Below are 20,158 nucleotides of genomic sequence, written 5' to 3'. Positions count from 1 at the left end.
CATTCGTCTGAGAGAGCGCATTTCAACAGCAATCACTTTGCTTTCATCCTTCCTTTGCCAGTTCCATGTTTCGCTTCCATACATTAGTGTCGGTACTAGCACGCCGTTGTGAACCGCTAGCTTGGCTTCCATGGACATATTCTTATTCCCAATCACTCTGTTAAAAGCACCATTTATTCTATTCCCTGCATTCACTCTTCTCTCAATATCCTTATCCACTTTTCCATCCCTTGTGAACATGCTTCCTAGATATAAAAATTCTTGCACCTGTTCTAGGGATTCATTGTGCACGATAATCTTGCATTCTGTCAAATCTTTCTCTCTTTCAAACACCATGACCTTTGACTTACCTTCATTCATTGCCAGATCATTTTCCATACATACATCGTACATTCTTGACACTATTAGTTGCAAGTCCTCCGCGCTGCTCGCTAGCAGTATATATATATATATATATATATATATATATATATATATATATATATATATATATATATATATATATATATATATACATATATAATGAAAATATGTGACGCGTTTCGTCTTATTAAGACATTATTAAACTCTAACTTTGGAGTTGGATAACGTCTTTATAAGACGAAACGCGTCACATAGGGTAGACTGGGTACGGTTGAAACAATTTTGCTTATATTGTCCATAGTATTGCTCTTTACAAGTCAAGCGATGATGAAGATGCATTAAATACAAGAACGTGCTTCTGTCTACTAATGGGAAGTATTATTTCAGTACCCGGTGTGTTATTTTTAGTGGCAGATCAAATTTAAAAAATATATCCGCTTTGTTTCAACCGTCCCCATACCAGGGGCAGTTGAAACAGTGATTGGGGTCAGTTGAAACACACGCAAATAAATCAATATTTAATATTGTAAGACGTTTTATTCATTATTTATTTTTGTTTTATAAATAATTATGGCACCGCATGACAATATTAATCAGTCTACAGATATGTAATGAACAAAAACAACTAAAAACAATGGCATTTAAAAAAAAAAACAAATCGAACGAAAATAATCTGTGAATAAACTAAAAGGAAACACTTCTGTCATTTTGATTAGTCATAAATCAAGCGGGTATCTAGCTTTGGGATCATTCCGAGTCGCAATTGTGGCAAACATTGCTAAGACCACCTTTTGTACAGTCTTCTTGAGCCCACAGTTTACAAGTGGTGCACTGTATCCACTTTTCACAGGATCTGCTCTCTGAATACAGTGACAGACAAACAAGACAATAGCACTCGTCCTCTTTTGATGATTATTCCTGTTGCGTATTATGATTATTTTTTCCTTTAACGATCCTTCTACTTTTTCCTCAATCCAATCTTTTCTTCACTTACTTAGTTTTCATCCGTTTCAACCTTATTTCATGCTCCTTTCTTATCTCTTCTTTCTCTGTTTTTTTTTAGTAGCAAGTATTTTGCAAGCTCCTGCTCCTGCTCTTTATTAAAAACTTCGTTGTGGGGTTCATATCCCATTTTCTTCTTCACCAGATGCATCTCGCTTTTGTATATATCTAATGAGCGTACAGTGGTTTAATCCATGCTTTTCCGACGCTTTTCGCAGTGAATGTCCTGCTTTAACCTCCTCATAAGCGTATGTATACCTCGACAAGTCGACCTCCCCTCTCGAAGTCTTTCTTGCGCGTACTCTCGGCATCTAGAAAACAGGAAAACTGAAAAAATATGTTGTTTCAACCGTACCCACAAAAAATGTTTCAACCGTCCCCAACCCCTCCTTTAGGTGGAAAACAGAAAAAAGTAATGTTAACAATAATGGCACATTAAAACTAATCACTATATCGTGTTCTACAAGCTTCATTTCAAACACGAAATCATACTCAATAATATCGTTTCAATAGAAACCGTAATAAAAGGAAAATTCTCAAAACAAAAATACTTACTTTTGGTTATCAAAATACAATAGGACCTCCTACAAACAACTGCACAGTGCGGCGAGCGATGCAACACTGATATTTGTGTTTGAAATTGTTGTCCGCTTTGTTCGTCCCTTGGACCCTTCACCCTACTGCATACGGTTTGCAAGATATTTGCTCTGTTTCAACCGTCCTTTGTTTCAACCGTACCCAGTCTACCCTATTTTTAATTTATGTGTGTAAAAAAAAATATAATTCAATCCAATAACCTTAATCAATTAAATATACCAGTTTTTATATTTTTTTATTTAAAAAAAGGTCACCGACAGTCTAATTCCAGATATTAGGGACCTTAACCCTTTGGATTTAGCCTTCATCTAGTGTTATCTAAGTATGGAGTAGGCAGTAAACTTATCCAAGGCATGCAGCCTTGTACGAGGATAGCATGCATGCATTAGGGTAAGTGGTTCATTTTCATCCTGGTTTAGCATCTCTAAAGGTGTTAAACAGGGATGTGTAATGTCGCCGTGGCTGTTTAATATGTACATGGATAATTGCATGAAATAACTAAAAGGTTTAAATAAAAAATGTTTTTATTATATCAGACACTAGATTATTCACCCTACGGATGATATATCAATACATACAATAGGTATTTTTTTAACGAAAGAAAATGGAAGTCTGAGCATCTCAGGGTTTACGATCTGGCATTTGGCTGGCTTATAGCTTCATAGATTTGTGTATTGATTCCAAACTATTACAATCACGACTAACAAACGAAAGGAATCAAACAACGTCTTTCAAAAATTAATGCAAAATGGATATTCAATAATGAGCAGAATGTTGAAAGCGTTACACAAGTGAATAAAGTGATCACTTTAAAAAATGAGACATGCTTTGTTTCAAGTTGAGACGTCTATATAATGTATATTATTTTTTTAAATCTAATTATTATGTATATTTAAAAAAATGAAAAGTCGAAATTTTATCTCTACAAAGTTAAGCCAAAAAGTTTTTTACAAATCGAATTTTAGTACCTAAATCGAATACATGATTTGATTATTCAACTTAAAATTTATAGCAAGAACTTTCGTTTTACCCAATATTTCTCTTAAGAGAAAATTCTCCATTTTATGTCAGTACCTGTTTTCGCGCTATTTTCCAGAATAATAATATGAGTAATTTACATAGCGCCATTTCCAGTACCTACTTGATGAGCTCTTCACAGCACGCTCAAAGATAAATACAGGCGTCCTACACTACGTCTTGCTCCGAGTTAGCTAATATCTTTATCCCTCGGTAATGTTTATTCATATTGAACCCGCGAATTAATTACAAAATTAACATGCCATTTGTACGGGGAGGAGTTAACGAGCGCTACAATCCAGAACAGCGTCGCCCCTTGATGGAAAATCATGTTTATCAAGATTATTTCATCGATAATTCTACACTCGTGGCGAAACAATCCTGTATCCGACATTTCTTAAAGATAAATATCTTTGGAACCCTTATTTATGAATGAAAATATGTAGTTAAAAAGAAATAATATTTCGAAACCTGTAGAACTTGGATAGATATGAAAAGTATGTAAGTACTAATGATTTTTTATCATATAAAATATATATATATATATATATATATATATATATATATATATATATATATATATACATATATATATATATATATATATATATATATATATATATATATATATATATATATATAAATATATATATATAAATATATATATATATATATATATATATATATATATATATATATATATATATATATATATATATATATATATATATATATATATATATATATATATATATATATATATATATATATATATATATATATATATATATATATATATATATATATATATATATATATATTGAAAAAAGTTTATTTCGAGTATAATTTGAAATGAATTAGCAATTTATTATCTGAATAAAATGTCTAAAATATTTATTTTTCCTACTTACTTTTGATGCAAAATACTCTCCAGCGTTTTGATTGACACTTTCATAAAGTTGCATAATTTTGCTTTTCTGAACGAAGTACCTGGGCAGAATGGTAAACGTTACGCAAGTGTATAAAGCGATCGAATAAGCCAGCCAAATACCAAGTCGTAAGCCCTGGGATGCTCCGACTTCCATCTTCTTCCATAAAAGAATTGAATAATGATACATGTTTCATATCAAGTTGAGACACCTTTAAAAATATATATTAAAAAAATGCGACATACGAAGAAACGCCTATCCATGAGGGACAAATGGGTACAAGAAGCAGTATGTGCTGACAACCACTACAAAACTCACTCTTACAAGCTAAATGAGGTACTTACTCGTAGCTACAATTTATATTTAATTAAATTACACGATTAAAATCCGTCATTATGTTCAGCTCACATATTGCGATCGTAATAATCGTACGATTTCTAATTATTAAGTTGGTTTCTGCCGACATTATAATTAATAAGATGCGCAAATTAGTTGAGTTTACATATTATATGTATGTATGTAGAAATACGAGTACTTAATGCGATGTTATAGGCGTAGACCGCTGAGACGTAGAGACATGTAATACGGAGAGAGAAAATTAGTTGTTTTTTCCTACTACAAATTTTGCTACCTTTCGATTGATTGTTGTAAAATAATTCTTCTAACGTAAATAATTTATTATATTTTCTATATTTTCTATATAAACTTGGAAACATAATTAAATATAACACTGTCCTTATCATTCATCGATGAATGATAAGGACAGTGTTACATTGCCATAACACAAAGTTAATAATGATTTTAATATACAAAATTTATAATTTAATAAGTCAAAAATTGGATGCTAGATTTTTACCGAATTATTTCACACACTGGGAGAAGCCTGGAAATGTGATTTTTTGACTACTTATGTTTATTCTCGACATTTTGGGTGTGATCACTAAACCAGCCTGTGACATGTCATAAATCCTGCAAATACCAAGACTTCCGTATTATTCTTCATGTGTGCTGATATGTCAAAATGTAAATTTATTAATTATTTCAATTAAATTCTACAAAAAACCTCTCTCTAATAATATCAGACACTCAACGTTATTATGAAAAAATAAATGTATAATCAACAAATCACACAGGGGGTAAGTATGTATATTGCAAATTATACTAAGCATGTCATTATTTTATGCTAGGACGTACACAATAGACTTCTTCCCCACAATTACCCCTTAACAAACTGACCTATGGCCTACGATTCTGGCTGATATAATAATACAGGATAACCGAAAAATAATGCCAACATATTAAATAACTATTTATAAAAATCGCATGTGTTAGACATTTTGTGTAGTTTTGAGTGTGTAAATGGTGCTATGGTGGTGAAGGGTAGTATTGTTTGCATGCTGTGTTAGTGATTGTCCTGACGAAGAGACGGGTACGTCTCGAAACCGGTAGACGTAAAAATCTCGGTGAGTGGTTATATACAAATTTTATTAACATTTTTGTAAAAAAATAAATAAGTAAAAATGACTAACCACAAAGTAAATGCTTTAAATATTAATAATATTGAGAATATTTATAAAAACCATTGAGGGTTGTGGTTTTGATCTTATAACGTGTAAAAAACCAATGGTTTTGATTTTATTATGTGCGCTAAAAGATTTTTTAAAATCGTACCTTAGTTTTTTTGGATGTGTGCACCGTTCGTCTGGGGATGTCTAGTCTGTAGTCGATTTCTTGTCACGTACGTGCAAATCATTTAAGGAATCAAGATAGCGGCAGAAATTCTTTCCGAATTTTTTCTGCGTACACAATGCTTATAATTTACCCCTAAAAAAAGAAAGCCAAAGGAGTAAGGTCAGGACTTCTTAGAGGCCAGGCAATGGGGGCTCCTCTACCAATCCAGCCGTTGAGAAAGCGTGCGTTCAATGCACCGCGTACTTCGCGTGCGCATATTATCAAGATTGCGCTACCTTTAATACAAAATTTACGTTTACCAGCTAGCGTTCGGTCATAAAATTACCCGTTTACCATATAGGGTTTTAGTGCTTTGATTTTTTTAATCATGGCATTATTTTTCTGTCTGTATTTTGTCCGCCTCCGTAGTGTAATGGTCAGCACGCTCGGCTACCGTTCTGGAGGTCCCGGGTTCGATTCACAGGGGAGGATTAAATAAGTATAAGTGATTTTTTCACTCTAATATTTATTCAATATTACCCTGGACTGGTACCTGAAGTGGAGGGCTGATCACCTTTCCTTCATGTGTAAACGATCAAGATAACACTGCGTTTATATGATTCAGTGCCCCATGGACCATTGGGTGCGGATAAGGGTTTGAATAAAATGAATTATTTTTCTAAGACCCTGTATAAGAAAATAAAAAAATCTGCGGTTATAAATAATGCAATATTGTGCTAGACGTGAATCGTTCGTAAACGACCGGATCTTAACGACCCATTCATTTACATTGGGTGACCAGATCCTAACTTTAAAACTTGTTCACGAACGTTGATCAACGTTTCATGGATTTATTGAGGTACGATTCATCCTACTAATAACGTATTTCCTGATCATAAGTAACACCATATGCTTGGAGAAAATATCCTCAAATCAGTAAGGTTTAGTTATGCAGCAAAAATGAGAAACAGGTAACAATATGGTAAGAAATATAAATACAAAAAAGAAGTGATAATTCAGAGAAGATTTGACTTTAGGCTAAATTTGTACTCACCTGATTGCAATTGATTTCATCCTGTAAGTTTGGATGAATGAAAATTCAGATTAAAAAAATATAAGGAAATTTAAAGAGGGCTTCAAAATTAAACTACATAGATTCAAAAAATGAAACTGTATTCACACCATGCACTTATGACTTAAATAATTGTGACAATACTCTTGCAAGGAGGGATACATATAAAAAACAGAAAACAGAGCATCACTACAAATTCAAACACTTGGGGTAACTTGACCCAGACGCGTGAAAATAAGTACGTAAAAAATAGAGTAGGTACTTAGATTTTCAAAATTCTTAAAAACCTAGTAAAAATATTTTTAATATATTTAAAATATTGCTAATCATTGTGAAATAAATATTTAGTGATGTGACTAATAGTTAACTAACCATTTCCTAGCTTTATCCGATTGGAATATTATTCGATTATTTTTTCGGTTTATTATTCTTTCCTTCTTAAATTTTTGATGTCAAATTGTTTATTCTGAGTTAAAGATATGCAAAGAACAACCAAATTTGTGCACTGATTTTTTGAACGTCCAAGTTACTCTGAAATCTGGTTACGACCTACGCAATACCACTTATATATCAGTACTTTGGCTCCAACTTTGTAAGTTTTAAAGTCTTTTCCTAAGTGTGAATGTTCCCAGCCATATTTTCTGTAATCTCAAATGCCATTGACCTCTTTTATTATTTTGTTAAAAAAAAATATGTTTGGTAAAATTGTCGGAAAAACCGTATAATTTCGTTGTAATTTGTTGACGACGACGCCATCTATTGCGATATCAGTAAAGTAACATGCACAGTTTTAGAACCTAGTTTAACACGTATTTTTAGGATTATAACTTAAATTATGTTATTACCTCCTACTGACCTAATCAGATATTTTATGAGACGTTCTAGCTATTACTACTTATTACAGGAAACTGTAAAATTTAATCTCTGATATTTGGACGCAACTTTATTTCAAACCCAATTGGGAATATTATATTGATATTAATATCCCCTTTATCCAAAACATTCGTGAAAAATTTTATCTACTTTTTTAGATCAATGTTCCAAGATGCTAACTTTATAATTTTTATGGTCAGTATGAAGGTTACTTATAAAAAATATAAGTATTAGATTGGGTATAAATATTGATTTGGGCAAGTACCTACCTTTCAAACGTATGTCTGCGAAATTTCGCATTTTGCAGCTTGTAAAACCAAGGGTGGCAGTTATTCAAACGCACGCATGCGCGGGAATATTTGGGGTTGTTAACAATATTGGTGGCAAAATTTCTCGAGAGTTTGGCGTCTGATAACCGACAGCTGTGGCTTTACTGAAAGCGACCCGTCGTGCGGTCTCTGTGTTCAAACAAGTCGCTCTAAAATATTTCAAGATTAATTTCTCCAAGTACAACGGTGGTATGTCGGCATTAGCGAAGGTAAATTCCACTTTTTTCTCATCTGTCATTAGTCCTTTGTTAGGGGTTAGATTTCGGTGTCCCCATCGGATTCTCAATGGATTCGTGTACGTGTGATTTGATATTTGCATAGGAATCTCGTTGATAGCCTTGATGTTATTATGCATCCTCATCGACAATAACCTGTTCTCAGTTATTTTGTAAATCTGGTGTGGATTAGTTGTGTTTTATACTAAAATCAAACTTGAGCAATGTCCCAAATATCTACTGAGGAAAAGGTAATTTTAAAACATGCGCCTCATTTTTGTATGTTATCTCAAATAATTATAGTTTTGCTAGGAATAATTATAAATACTAAGCATTTTTACTTCAAATGACCATTTATGAAAATAGAAAATCCATGAAAAAATCTATCACACATTGTTTTACCGACCATTCATCTGACATATCACAACTTTTTTTTTACCTAATGGTGCATAGGGCACTGCATCGTGGTAATGCAGTGTTATCTTGATCGTTAATTTCATGAAAGCAAATTTATCAGCCCTACGCTTCTTGTACCTGTCCAGGGTTATATTACATAAATTTGAGAGTGAAAATCACCCATATTTATTTTGACCCCCCTGGGAATCAATCCCGGGATCTGCAGCACGGTAGTCAAACGCTTCTGACCGCACTACACTACAAAGGTGGACTTGAACTTTACTTAGACTGCATTTAGCCCTACATTTATTAAAGTTTTTTTGAAATATTTATTTAATGCTGTGTGTTACAAAAAAAATAAGAGGAAGACCGAGAAAAACATGGCACGATCAGGTATGCCAAATACTTGAAAGTGGTCAGGTTAGGAGTCGTAACAATCGGCGGGTATGTATGAGGAGATGCATGAACGTGGAAGAGGCGAAGAATGTTTGCAAAGACAGAGTGGTGTGGCGTTCTATTCTCTCTGCCTACCCCTGCGGAAAAGCGGTGTGATGGTCAGTTAGTTTTTTAGTTAGTTAGTTACAAAACGAAATGTTTATTAGCGATTGTATTGTTTGTTTGTAGCCGGTACTGTATTCGTACTGGCGTAGTTCATGCTCGTGGCGGGTGCGGATCTGCCTGAACCTGAAGGAGATCCCCTATGACATCAAGGCCGTGAGCCTCATCAAGGGAGGGGGAGAGCAACACTGCAATGAGTACCGCGATGTCAACCCCATGGAACAGGTTCCCGCACTGCTCATTGGTAAATCCTTATTTTATTATATGCATGGATAACGGCACGTGAAAAAAACCAAATTTAACACATTTCATACGGGTATATTTTTTATAATAAAATAACAACTATGTAATTTTTTCCACATTAATTTTATTTGACCAGCAACCGGGTTTCGTCGTAACCAACATCATCAGACCGGTCTGCTGAAACCTGATTGCTGGTCAAATAAAATTCATGTGGAAAAAATTACATATGTAGTTGTTATTTTATTGTATAAAATGCAGTTCCACCAAGAAATGTCTGTACAAAACTTAAAAAAAAGAATATATTTTTTATAATTATTGTATACCTTTGTTTTCAAATCACTATAAATATTTTATTATTACTTAATTATAATGTCTACTGGTTTCGAAGCTAATAGCTTCTTTTCAAGACTGATTATTACTAAAACACTATCTACTTAACAAAATTCAACAACAAATATTTTATTATAACTTAATTACAATGTCCACCGGTTTGGAAGCTTAATTTTTCAAGACTGATTAATACTACAACACCATCTACTTAACAAATTTTTTTTAAAAATCGGCCGTTAGGCAAAAGAGCTCAGGTAGATCTCAAATGGCTTTCTTTTTCCTGTTGATTAGCAGTAACAGCCAAAAGGGATCAGGAATGTTGACACGGGAATTAATTATGTACATATTTTTAAGACCTTAAAAAAGAGATTGTGATATAATATTCACATAAAAACATTGGATAATTCCTTCTTTTCTGACTTTGAAATGACGCCGGCGCAGAAGGTAAAAATATCCTTCAATCTACCAGTTTGGTAGATTAATATCTTTCTCATCCAAAGTGTGGTAAGTTGTAATAGAGAGATGCAGGGAAAGTATTTCTTGGTACTTTCAATGTATATTACACAAAGTTCCTGTTACCAAACATGATATGTATGTGATCTTCTTCGATTTGTTTCCGTGTTCTTGATCTTGTGGGCCTATGTATGTTTTCATATTGTGTTATCTGTCTGTTGTTTTGCTGGTAGCTGCTTTCTTGCGTTTTGTATTGCAAGAAAAATATGCATAATGTTTTTAAGGACACTAGTTTTTAATAAATTAATAACCAGTTAATGTATAGTAAATAAGTCCTACCTGAATGCTCAACAATGTGACATTTAGATAAACTGGTGTAAGTTAGTTTTTAATGAGCTTTACCTCTCACAGAGTGTATTAAAGTCTTATCGTCCAAACAAAATAAGTCTTATAGATGCGTGGACAAGACGTTATGTTTTGTGTTTGTGATTAGTTCAAAGGATGTTAAATTTATTTAAATATAAAATAGTAGTTGTAGTGACATCTGTGGACTTTCGAATACATTCTTGAAGTTCAATTTTGTGAAATACTGACTTCATTGAAATATAAATATAAATTGTTTTTTTGTTGTTGCCAAAATCGACGGTTAAAATAGACTAATTTCAGTTCTAGTACATGTGAATTGATTGCTATTACATTTTTTTGCATATCTTAACCCACAGTTAATCTATAGTATTATGTAAAAAAAAATGCTGAAAAAATCACTCTTTGGCTGAAGCTTAGTTTGGAAGCTCAGATACTCTCAGATGCGGAGAAGTTGATTCTTTAAAATGAATTTTAATATATTATTATATTACTATTCTCTAAATGCACAATGTGTAATAGTTAATAATTGTATTATTAAAATATCTAAATAATAATTTGCATATTTTGTAAATATAATAAAATGTATATTTGTAATGTTTTGCACAGAAAAAGATATGTAAAAATTATATGAATTATTTTTTATACTTTGTTTATTATTTATATTATTCATTGAATAGTAATTGTAGCATTATATAAAATCGAAAATATGTAGCAACAACTTAACTGAACCTTTAAAATTACATATATATGTGTTAATTCAGATTTTAGGATTTCATTTCAGATACAACATCAAGTGACATACCTCGCCTAAATAGTAACATGATATTCAGCAACATGTACATGTACAACGACAAAACAATTATACAAAATGTTTTATCTTACTGTTTATTTATCATAATGTGATATGACATGTGTAAATTGTAATAATCCATTCCAAAAGTACATATTCAATGAAAATCGTAATCATCTTTACAGATGGGCATACGTTGGTAGAATCCCTGTCTATAATGCATTATTTGGAAGAAACCAGACCACAGAGGCCTCTAATGCCACAAGACTGTCATAAACGAGCAAAAGTCAGGGAAATTTGTGAGGTAATATAAACATAAATTTAAAAATATTCATTAATTTTTTACAATAAAAAAATTCATTCGTAAAATTAAAAAAAACATTCATTTTTAAAGCTACATATATTTTTATACTTCTTGAAAATAAAATTTTGTCTTATTAATGGCAAATTTTCATATATCTGTTTTATACAATATTTATGATGTATAAAACAGAATCTACCTATGTAAGATGCACATCTTTAATCGCTAATTTGTTAAAAATACTAAACTTGCAACAATTAGTAAAGTGTTTGTGACCAAATTACCATAATCATTCAGCTAGCGACATCTATTGAAATAATGAAAAAATACAGATACAGATTTTTTAACAGAACCATATAAAGTGTTCGCCTCCGTAGTGTAATGGTCAGCACGCTCGGCTACCGTTCTGGAGGTCCCGGGTTCGATTCCCAAGGGGGGGGGGCAAATAAATATAAGTGATTTTTTCACTGTAATATTTATTCAATATTACCCTGGACTGGTACCTGAAGCGGAGGGCTGTTCACCTTTCCTTCATGTGTAAAGCGATCAAGATAACACTGCATTTATATGAAGCAGTGCCCTATGCACCATTGGGGTGCGGATAAGGCTTTATTTATTATATAAATTTTAATTTGAAATGGGTATGTTTGAATGACTGACCTTTAGTTTATTTAAGAGTTGCAAAGTAAGATAAAAAATGCATAACACTTTTTTTAGGAATGCAAATCACTTCACTTATTGAAATGGTCTTCACAACATTTTGAGTGTGTCCAAATACCTGCTCACAAATACTTGTTTTCATCTCACCAATAGATGTCTCTAGTGAAGTTCTAGTGATTCAAGAACAATGATTCAAAATTGGTTCAAATATACAAAACTTCCAAGAATTTGAGTAGTGTGGTTGTCAATAATGGGTAGAATTGGTAAATGTTAAACCAGCCTTTTACGGTCGTCAATCCCGTAAATGCCCAGACTTCCATATTCTTCTTCATCTTTGATGAGATGTTTAAAAATGAAATGATCTTAATTTTCTCTAGGTTATATCCTCCGGGATTCAGCCTCTCCAAAATCTGGTAGTCTTAATCTATGTTGGTGAAGAGAAGAAGAAGGAATGGGCTCAACATTGGATCACCAGAGGGTTCCGCGCTGTGGAGAAGTTGCTCTCAGCATCCGCGGGGAAGTACTGCGTCGGTGATGAGCTGACCCTCGCTGACTGCTGCCTCATACCACAAGTCTTCAATGCTAGAAGGTAAATAACTTGGGTCGCAATCAGAGGGTGAAGAGCAAAGATTAGAGGAGCGGTCCATATCATCCTGTTGCACTTTTTTTATTGATTTTTGTTGATTAATGACATTGGTACGAACATTTCAAAAACATATCACAACATATTTAAATGCCATTTTTTGCTAAGCAAATTTATTAATTTTGTTTTTTTTTTTAAAAACAATATACAGTGAAACCTCTATCTATCGTTCCTCAAATAATAGTTTTCCCGGATGTGTCGTTTATATCTTCTACCCCGAATTCATTTCATACAAAAATAGATCGCATTGATCGTTTCTATCCACCATTTTACGGCATTCATCGTTTGAATTATGCTACATATTTGATATAATTTGTCTGTTTTTTTACTTCTTTTTTTTAAATTTTCTGAATTTTGTTACATTCAACGACAATATTTCAACGTGTAGGATACAGACTATCGAAAGCTTGTGTGATGGATACAGCAGAAGAGGTCTGAAGATCTTTGGGTTCTGTTCAACTTTGTATTTAAAATAAATACATTTATTAACATCTAAAACTTGTATTCTTGAAATTTCCACCTACTAATTGTTATGCAGATTGGGTGGACGGTATCTTTACTCGATCGTATCTCCTTGTGTATTGACTTTATCCCGCATTCATTGTTTTCCCCCATTTATAGTTTATTTCAATAGGTCCCTTTAAAAAACAATAGATAGAGGTTTCACTGTACTGTAAAATCCCGCTTAACGCCACCCCTGTTAAAGCTGTTTCACTATAACACTGTTTTAGTGTAGTTAAGTGATTCGCCGAGTAACCGAAAAATGCAATCTTTTACTCGGGGATTTCCTAGTATTTATTCAATTGGGTATGGCGTGCCGATTTTTAATCAGTTGATACCGTTTCGGTAGTGTGTGAGGTGTGTGCATTCCTAATAAGTTTATATATGTGCTACAATACTGTTTTCTCATTTGAAACACATTAGTATTTGTAAATAAAAATGCGATAATTGAACACTGCGTATAAAAATGGAAGACATTCGTGTAAGGATGTGTGTCAAAGAAGCACAAAAAAGACAAAGTACTACACCATTGTTATTTATACGTATATGTGGAAAATAAACCCCGATTAGCGCTGATTTGTTTAATGCACTATTTTACTGGCATGGATTACCCGCGCTAAGCGAGGTATTATTGTATCCCATTTGAAGGTTTAATTTGCTTTTAATGTTGTTTCCGTTTTATTTTTATTTTTTTTCATCCTTATGTTTTATGTCAACTTATTTTATTTTTATATTGTTTGTGATATATATGCCATATGGCAATCCATAATGACAAGAAGCTTATCAAACTGCTCTCCGGTGTGACCATCACTCAGGAAGGCGTCCGGCCTAACATCTTCGCCATGCTCCAGTCCAAGAAGTCTGAGAAGGCCCAATAATACATTGACTCCTCTTTTTCCCCCCCAGACTCGGCCTAATCGATGCTCCGAGATTGATTGACGACATTATTTTTTTTATCTATCATTATCCACGTATTTTAAGCACCCTTGAGGTAGTATTTTAAGAAAATGACTAAATTATCTAAAATTATTATTATTTTTATCAAATTAATCTAAGGGGCCTACACACTCCACATCAAGGCTTGAAATAATTATGTTTTTATTATTACCTACATTAGACTCGAAGAAAGTCAAAAATGTGGCTCGTTTAATATATTAGACCTTAAACTCTGCTAAATTATGGGTTTATGTATGTAAAGGAATATTTAAGTTGAAGATAAAAAAATTTCAAATTCCTAAAATAAACACTCATTATAATTTCCAGATTCCACGTGGATTTACGACCGTTCCCGATCATTCTGCGTATAGATCGAGAATTGGAAAATCATCCGGCATTCCGAGCAGCACATCCCTCCAGCCAACCAGATTGTCCTCCGGAAGCAACTAAGTAAAGTTAAACTCATTTCTAGACACCACTCGGATTCAAATTCAAGAAGAAAAGTAAAACAGAAATGAATCATTCAATTTTGTCCACAAAAATATATTTTTCGGTTTGTATTAGGAGTACAAAGTTTTTTTAATTAATTTGACCTCTTTATTCAATACGCAGTGTTATAATTTTCTTTCAATATGATACAATATTTTTAAATTTACATATAATTGGGGGGGATTGTCCGCCTCCGTAGTGTAATGGTCAGCATGCTCGGCTACCGTTCTGGAGGTCCCGGGTTCGATTCCCAAGGGGGGTAAAAATAAATATAAGTAATTTTTTCACTGTAATATTTATTCAATATTACCATGGACTGGTACCTGAAGCGGAGGGCTGATCACCTTTCCTTCATGTGTAAACGATTAAGATAACACTGCGTTCATATGGAGCAGTGCCCTATGCACCATTGGGGTGTGGATAAGGGTTTAAAAAAAAAAAAACATAATTACCAAAAAATTTTACCATAAAAATGTATGATCTTTTTTTTAATTTTCACATCTCTTCCAATGTTGATAGGAATTTTTCTGGATTTAGTCATTCATTTCGGTTCAGTCGTTATGCTTGCTGTTCAAATTTAAGCCCACATTGCAGTATCCATCAACTGAGTTCATATTACTAAACAATTGGTATAAAAATTTAAGGAAATATTATCGGCATCAATGTCAGTTTTATATGATCAAAACAGTGTTTACTTTTGTTTATTTAAACTCATGTATGAAATCGGTAAGTAAAGATTCATTCATATTTTATATTGGACTAAATTGTTTATTTAGACATTGTTTTAGCACTAAGGATTAAATATTTAGGTGGAACAAATCAGGTTCTATGTAGATATAGCAAGTATCTAAGGTGGATCCTTAATTCACTCATGGCTATGAACAGGTGTCGTCACTTTTGTTGTGTATTATAATTTACACATAAAAACCATCGTTTTGGCCGTCTCCGACTGTCATTTACTGGTTAAGTTAAGTTAGATTTAATTAATTATATTTTCAATAAGAACATTTCAAATACGATACATCATTCCCACTGATACCCGCCACGATATTTACTTATCAATGCTGGCCACCATTTTTGATAAATCTGATGTATTACTTTGATGAATGCTAACAGACGGCGTATATACTTTTGATTGTTTATTTTATTTTATTGACGCAAAGAATGCATGAAATTTATTCAATAGATTTTAATAATAAAACATGTTATTTCACCGTGAAAATGTATTGATTGTTATCAAATTGTATTGAAAATAATATATTAAGAATGCAAATAAACGAATTAATATTTCCTTTATTGTAAGATGAATTTAATATTATAAGCTGCATGATTAATACACCAGCATTCAACGCTGTTTACAAGACTAACTGTGTTCCTATTTTTTTAGAGTACCTATGTGACATCTTGTAATTTGCGTAAATACAAACTATACTCCTCTCATGTAAAAATGAGCTTTTGATTATACTTTTTAGTCTGCATAATTACTTTGAACATGAATAATAATATTCTTACCCTGTAAAAAATGTTTAAAAAAACGTTGACTATTTGAAAAAGCATTCACATGAGTTTTGAGGTGCATACAATAGAATTGCCATCAATTTACATGAGACGCACAACAGTCGCTTGACTTTGTAAAAAAAAACACTCACACATTTTTATAGGATTGGTATTAAAAACAGCCCTAATTGCTATATATTATTGATTTTTAAATTGCTCAAGCGTTATTCTATGATTCCTCTGAATAAAGGGTTGGAACCACCATAAGAGTAAATACAGATCACATAGGTTTTTACACCCTTATCCAGTCTACCAGGCTTATTTGAATTCATTATTACAAATTTACTACCCATATCCAGTATGTTTTATGAAAAAAATTAAATACAGATTTTTCCTTAATGAATAATAATAATTTTTGATTTTAAGGGAAGAAATAATTTATCCGATGTGACTCAAATAATAGAATTTTAAAATAATTTATCAGCCAACATTCTCTGTATCTTTATGAGTATGTCAAGAGATAAATTATATAGGAATGTGTTTTACTTGGAAATATGGGAACTGCAGTTGGGAGTCGGAACATAGTATTGTTCCAAATCTTATAGGTTTTTATTTCGTAGATGATGTGTGAATTTCCTCCTATGTGAGTAGTGATAAAGACAGGCATATTGCCATTTGTCTCTAAATATTAAAATGTACAAATTGTTTATGGTGTCTCTATTGAAATGTTTTCATTTTACTCATGACAATGTACTTTGAAATATTGCGTAAGAATTTATGTAAATAAATACTATTCTAATGAGTACTTCTGTATTATTATTCAAAATAACCTTCATATATTTTATTAATTTAGATTTATTCCAAACCTCGAGGTAAACAATGCAATCATCTAAGGTTCGTATAGTATGATATATGAAATACACTGAAAAAATAAAATAAAATAAGAGCATAACATTATCAAAAGATATAGCAGTAACCAGATATGAAGGGTATAAAAGCAAAAGCACTGCATGCCAATTATTCAAATTTTCGGGTTAATATTGGATGATTGTAGTAAAACTTATACTTCATACTGAAATGGTACAACATTTCGAGTGTGTCCAAATACTTGTTCACAAAATCTGGATTATCTCCAATTACAGGAGTTATTTTCACATTATTTTTTGACATCTCATCAAAGATGAAAAAGAATATGGAAGTCTCAGCCCCGTAAATGCCCAGACTTCCATATTCTTCTTCATCTTTGATGAGATGTCAAAAAATAATCTGAAATGGTACATTGATTATTTTTAAGATGGGGACTGACCGGAGCCATTTCGTCATAACATAACACGTTACGATGCAAGCATTTGTAAAGTCAGTACAGCGAGCTGAGCGCTCCATCCATAGTCGGAGTGCTCGTCGCGAGCGACGTTACGACGTTACGTTATGACGAAATGTTCCTGCAGTCCCCACCTTTAAACGATCTCATTACTCAGGAACAGGGTGAAAAATACGTTTTTGTTTGTTAAAAATTTTTAACAATTGCAAACTGCCGTTTTTGCTTTTGCACAACTTTATCACATTAGTTTTTAGTGTTTACATTACAATTCCCCATTAAATAAACCTCTGATAATTCTCAAAAAAATATATACTCTTGAAAATTAAACTCAATTTTTATCCTTTATTTATTTCCCCTATTCGCAGTCAATAGACCACCAAATCGGATTCAAGTGGTGTTATCATGATTGTTTATTAAATTAAAACAATGGAATGCAGTATTTTGCTCCAGTTTCTTGGATATAGGAGTGGAATACATTTTAAGGGATACAGATAACGTTAGTGAAGAAAACCAGGATGAAGAACATTACTCCTATGTGGGAAAGGGAATGAAAAAGGAATAGTATGAGAAAAAGGAGAATAGCACACTGGCGAAGACACTCAGGGATGCTTAGCAAAACCTGATCGGAGATTTGTTTAGATACACTAACTGGGAGATGCGGATTCCAGTTTCGAGTTGAAGTCACAAATGAAGGTATGCTGATTTTTTTTTTATATATATAGATTTTATGATATACAGAATAACACAGATGTACATGTTGGTATAACGAATCTTACTATATATCGTTTGTGTCATGTATGTTATTTGCTTTCCACGTTTTATTTATTTATTTGATTGAATATAAGTATTTAAGATCTTTTATATCCTGCTAATTTTAGTGCTCGACCTAAGGAAAAAATAATATCGATTTTATGTTTAAAATTCCCGCTATACCATAGAAAAAATAAGTTGGTTCCGAATATACACAAATACGCGCGAACCTGTTTTGATTCCAAACATTTCAAACGCTTTCTATTGGTTAGAAATTGTATATGGCGTACAACATTGCCGTGTCCCTCTGTCGGAAATTACAAAAAGTATGCACTTTGTTTCGTTCGTGTTTCGTTCGGCGCACCGTCGAAGCTATCTGTCAAACGTCCGTTCTCGCGGCAGTCGTTTATTCGCGATGAGCGTTGAAAATATTATATGTATTATCTCAAAATGGGGGTGAAATAGGTGTATTGACCGTGTGCTGTGTTAAACTGTGATTCATTTATAGTGCTCAGTTCCCGAAAACACGGTGTTCTTTCAAAATGACGGAAAAAGTGAAATCAGAAAAGATGACTAATGTCAGCAAGCCTGTCCCGATGAAACTTTTCGCCGCTTGGGAAGTAGACAGGACCCCTTCAAACTGCGTTCCAAGGTATAAATAATACTCTAATAAGAAGCTGGCACCAGTTTTTATAATGTAGAATAATGGAGTGTTTAAGTTCGTGTTATAAAACATAAAAATGCCAATCGGTTCGTTGACTTTCTGTGAGGCGTTACCCCTATGTCAAAAGCCTCTGTCAGGGTTATAACTGCGCAGCATTGTTTATTTACACTGCCTTCCGATTCCTGTAAATATATTTCCGTAAATTCCTGCTCTTATCGGCCAACATTTGTACAAAAAACAGGATACTTTATACTTTCGGGAAGGTCAAGGTGTAATCTGTAACAAAGATAACGGTGTATTTATTTCGACAAAAAAATGACCCGAAACGTTTACGTCAGATATTAATTACATCTTTTAGTTACTACAATATTATTCTCTTTTTTTATAAATGAAATTGGATTTTGGCATCAAGTTCGACAAGTGGGAGTAAATGCGTACATTGTAAATGATTAGTATAAGTCTGTTTACTCTTTGATTACTTGACTGTTAAGAGGAATTAAGTCGGTTTTAGCATTCTGTTTTGCAAGTTATCTTTTAGTTACTTTTACTTCTTTATGTTTTTTAACAAGGTTTATCAGAGACTACCCGTCTCTCCATTTTTTTTAAAAATACAAATGACAGGAAGTTGAGAATAAAACATTTCCCACAAAGACCCGCATAAAGAATTCATTGATGATGGTTACAATTTACAATTTTCGGAACGAAAAGGAAGCAGAACTTCATAAAATCCTTTTAATTTGACGAAAAAAACTCATCTGTCTAATTGCGCGATTACCTTCGAATCCTATACTTGGTTAACATTATAAAGCTTACATCATTAAGACATTTTAAACTATATTTGTTTTGCTTGATTTCTTTTGATTATTCTTAAATAATCGTCATCATCACTATCTGAAAAAAATAATGTTATAAATTACGTTGTTTTTATGGTTTTCTATATTCTTCAAACCCTTATCCGCACCACAATGGTGCATAAGGCACTACATCATATATATACGCAGTGTTATCTTGATCAATAACACATGAAGGAAAGGTAATCCGCCTTCCGCTTCAAGTACCAGTCCAGGGTAATATTGAATAAATATTACAGTGAAAAATCACTTATACATATTTATTTGACCTCCCTTGGGAATCAAACCCGGGACCTCCAGAACGGTAGCCGAGCGTGCTGACCATTACACTACGGAGGTGG

At 32.7% G+C, this 20,158-nt stretch overlaps 2 protein-coding genes across 6 annotated transcripts in view; both read left to right on the top strand.

Annotated features, from left to right (window-relative positions):
* Positions 1-7,885: 7,885 nt before the first annotated feature.
* Positions 7,886-17,034, top strand: LOC148310233 (putative maleylacetoacetate isomerase 2). Of its 2 annotated transcripts, none has more exons than XM_088258815.1 (5): positions 7,886-8,062; positions 9,089-9,266; positions 11,390-11,508; positions 12,543-12,754; positions 14,573-17,034. In XM_088258815.1, exons 1-5 carry the CDS (start codon positions 8,045-8,047, stop codon positions 14,697-14,699), a joined length of 654 nt encoding a protein of 217 aa, XP_088114941.1. In that variant the 5' UTR covers positions 7,886-8,044; the 3' UTR covers positions 14,700-17,034. The 2 variants fall into 2 exon arrangements, with proteins under 2 accessions (XP_088114941.1, XP_088114940.1); XM_088258814.1 differs by lacking the exon at positions 7,886-8,062 and adding an exon at positions 8,206-8,319 and having other exon boundaries at positions 14,573-14,903.
* Positions 17,035-18,649: 1,615 nt separating this feature from the next.
* Positions 18,650-20,158, top strand: part of KrT95D (phosphofurin acidic cluster sorting protein KrT95D) — a 171,416-nt gene continuing 169,907 nt past the window's right edge. For all 4 annotated transcript variants that reach the window (XM_088258853.1, XM_088258850.1, XM_088258852.1 and 1 more), the window contains exon 1: positions 18,650-18,954. In XM_088258853.1, the coding sequence (XP_088114979.1) occupies positions 18,845-18,954 (110 nt within the window). In that variant the 5' untranslated portion in view covers positions 18,650-18,844. The remainder of the gene's footprint in view (positions 18,955-20,158) is intronic.

Source organism: Brachycentrus maculatus, unplaced genomic scaffold, assembly GCF_059751285.1.
Source record: "Brachycentrus maculatus isolate JH-2025_06_01 unplaced genomic scaffold, ASM5975128v1 h1tg000104l, whole genome shotgun sequence".
In the NCBI taxonomy this organism is placed as follows: Eukaryota; Metazoa; Arthropoda; class Insecta; order Trichoptera; family Brachycentridae; genus Brachycentrus; species Brachycentrus maculatus.
This window is presented reverse-complemented; position numbering and strand designations above follow the sequence as displayed.

Coding starts and splice junctions, on each gene's coding strand:
- LOC148310233 (XM_088258814.1), top strand. CDS start 8,293: ATGTCCCAAATATCTACTGAGGAAAAG. Junction 11,509..12,542: donor AAGTCAGGGAAATTTGTGAG/GTAATATAAACA, acceptor AATTTTCTCTAG/GTTATATCCTCCGGGATTCA. Junction 12,755..14,572: donor CAAGTCTTCAATGCTAGAAG/GTAAATAACTTG, acceptor TATAATTTCCAG/ATTCCACGTGGATTTACGAC.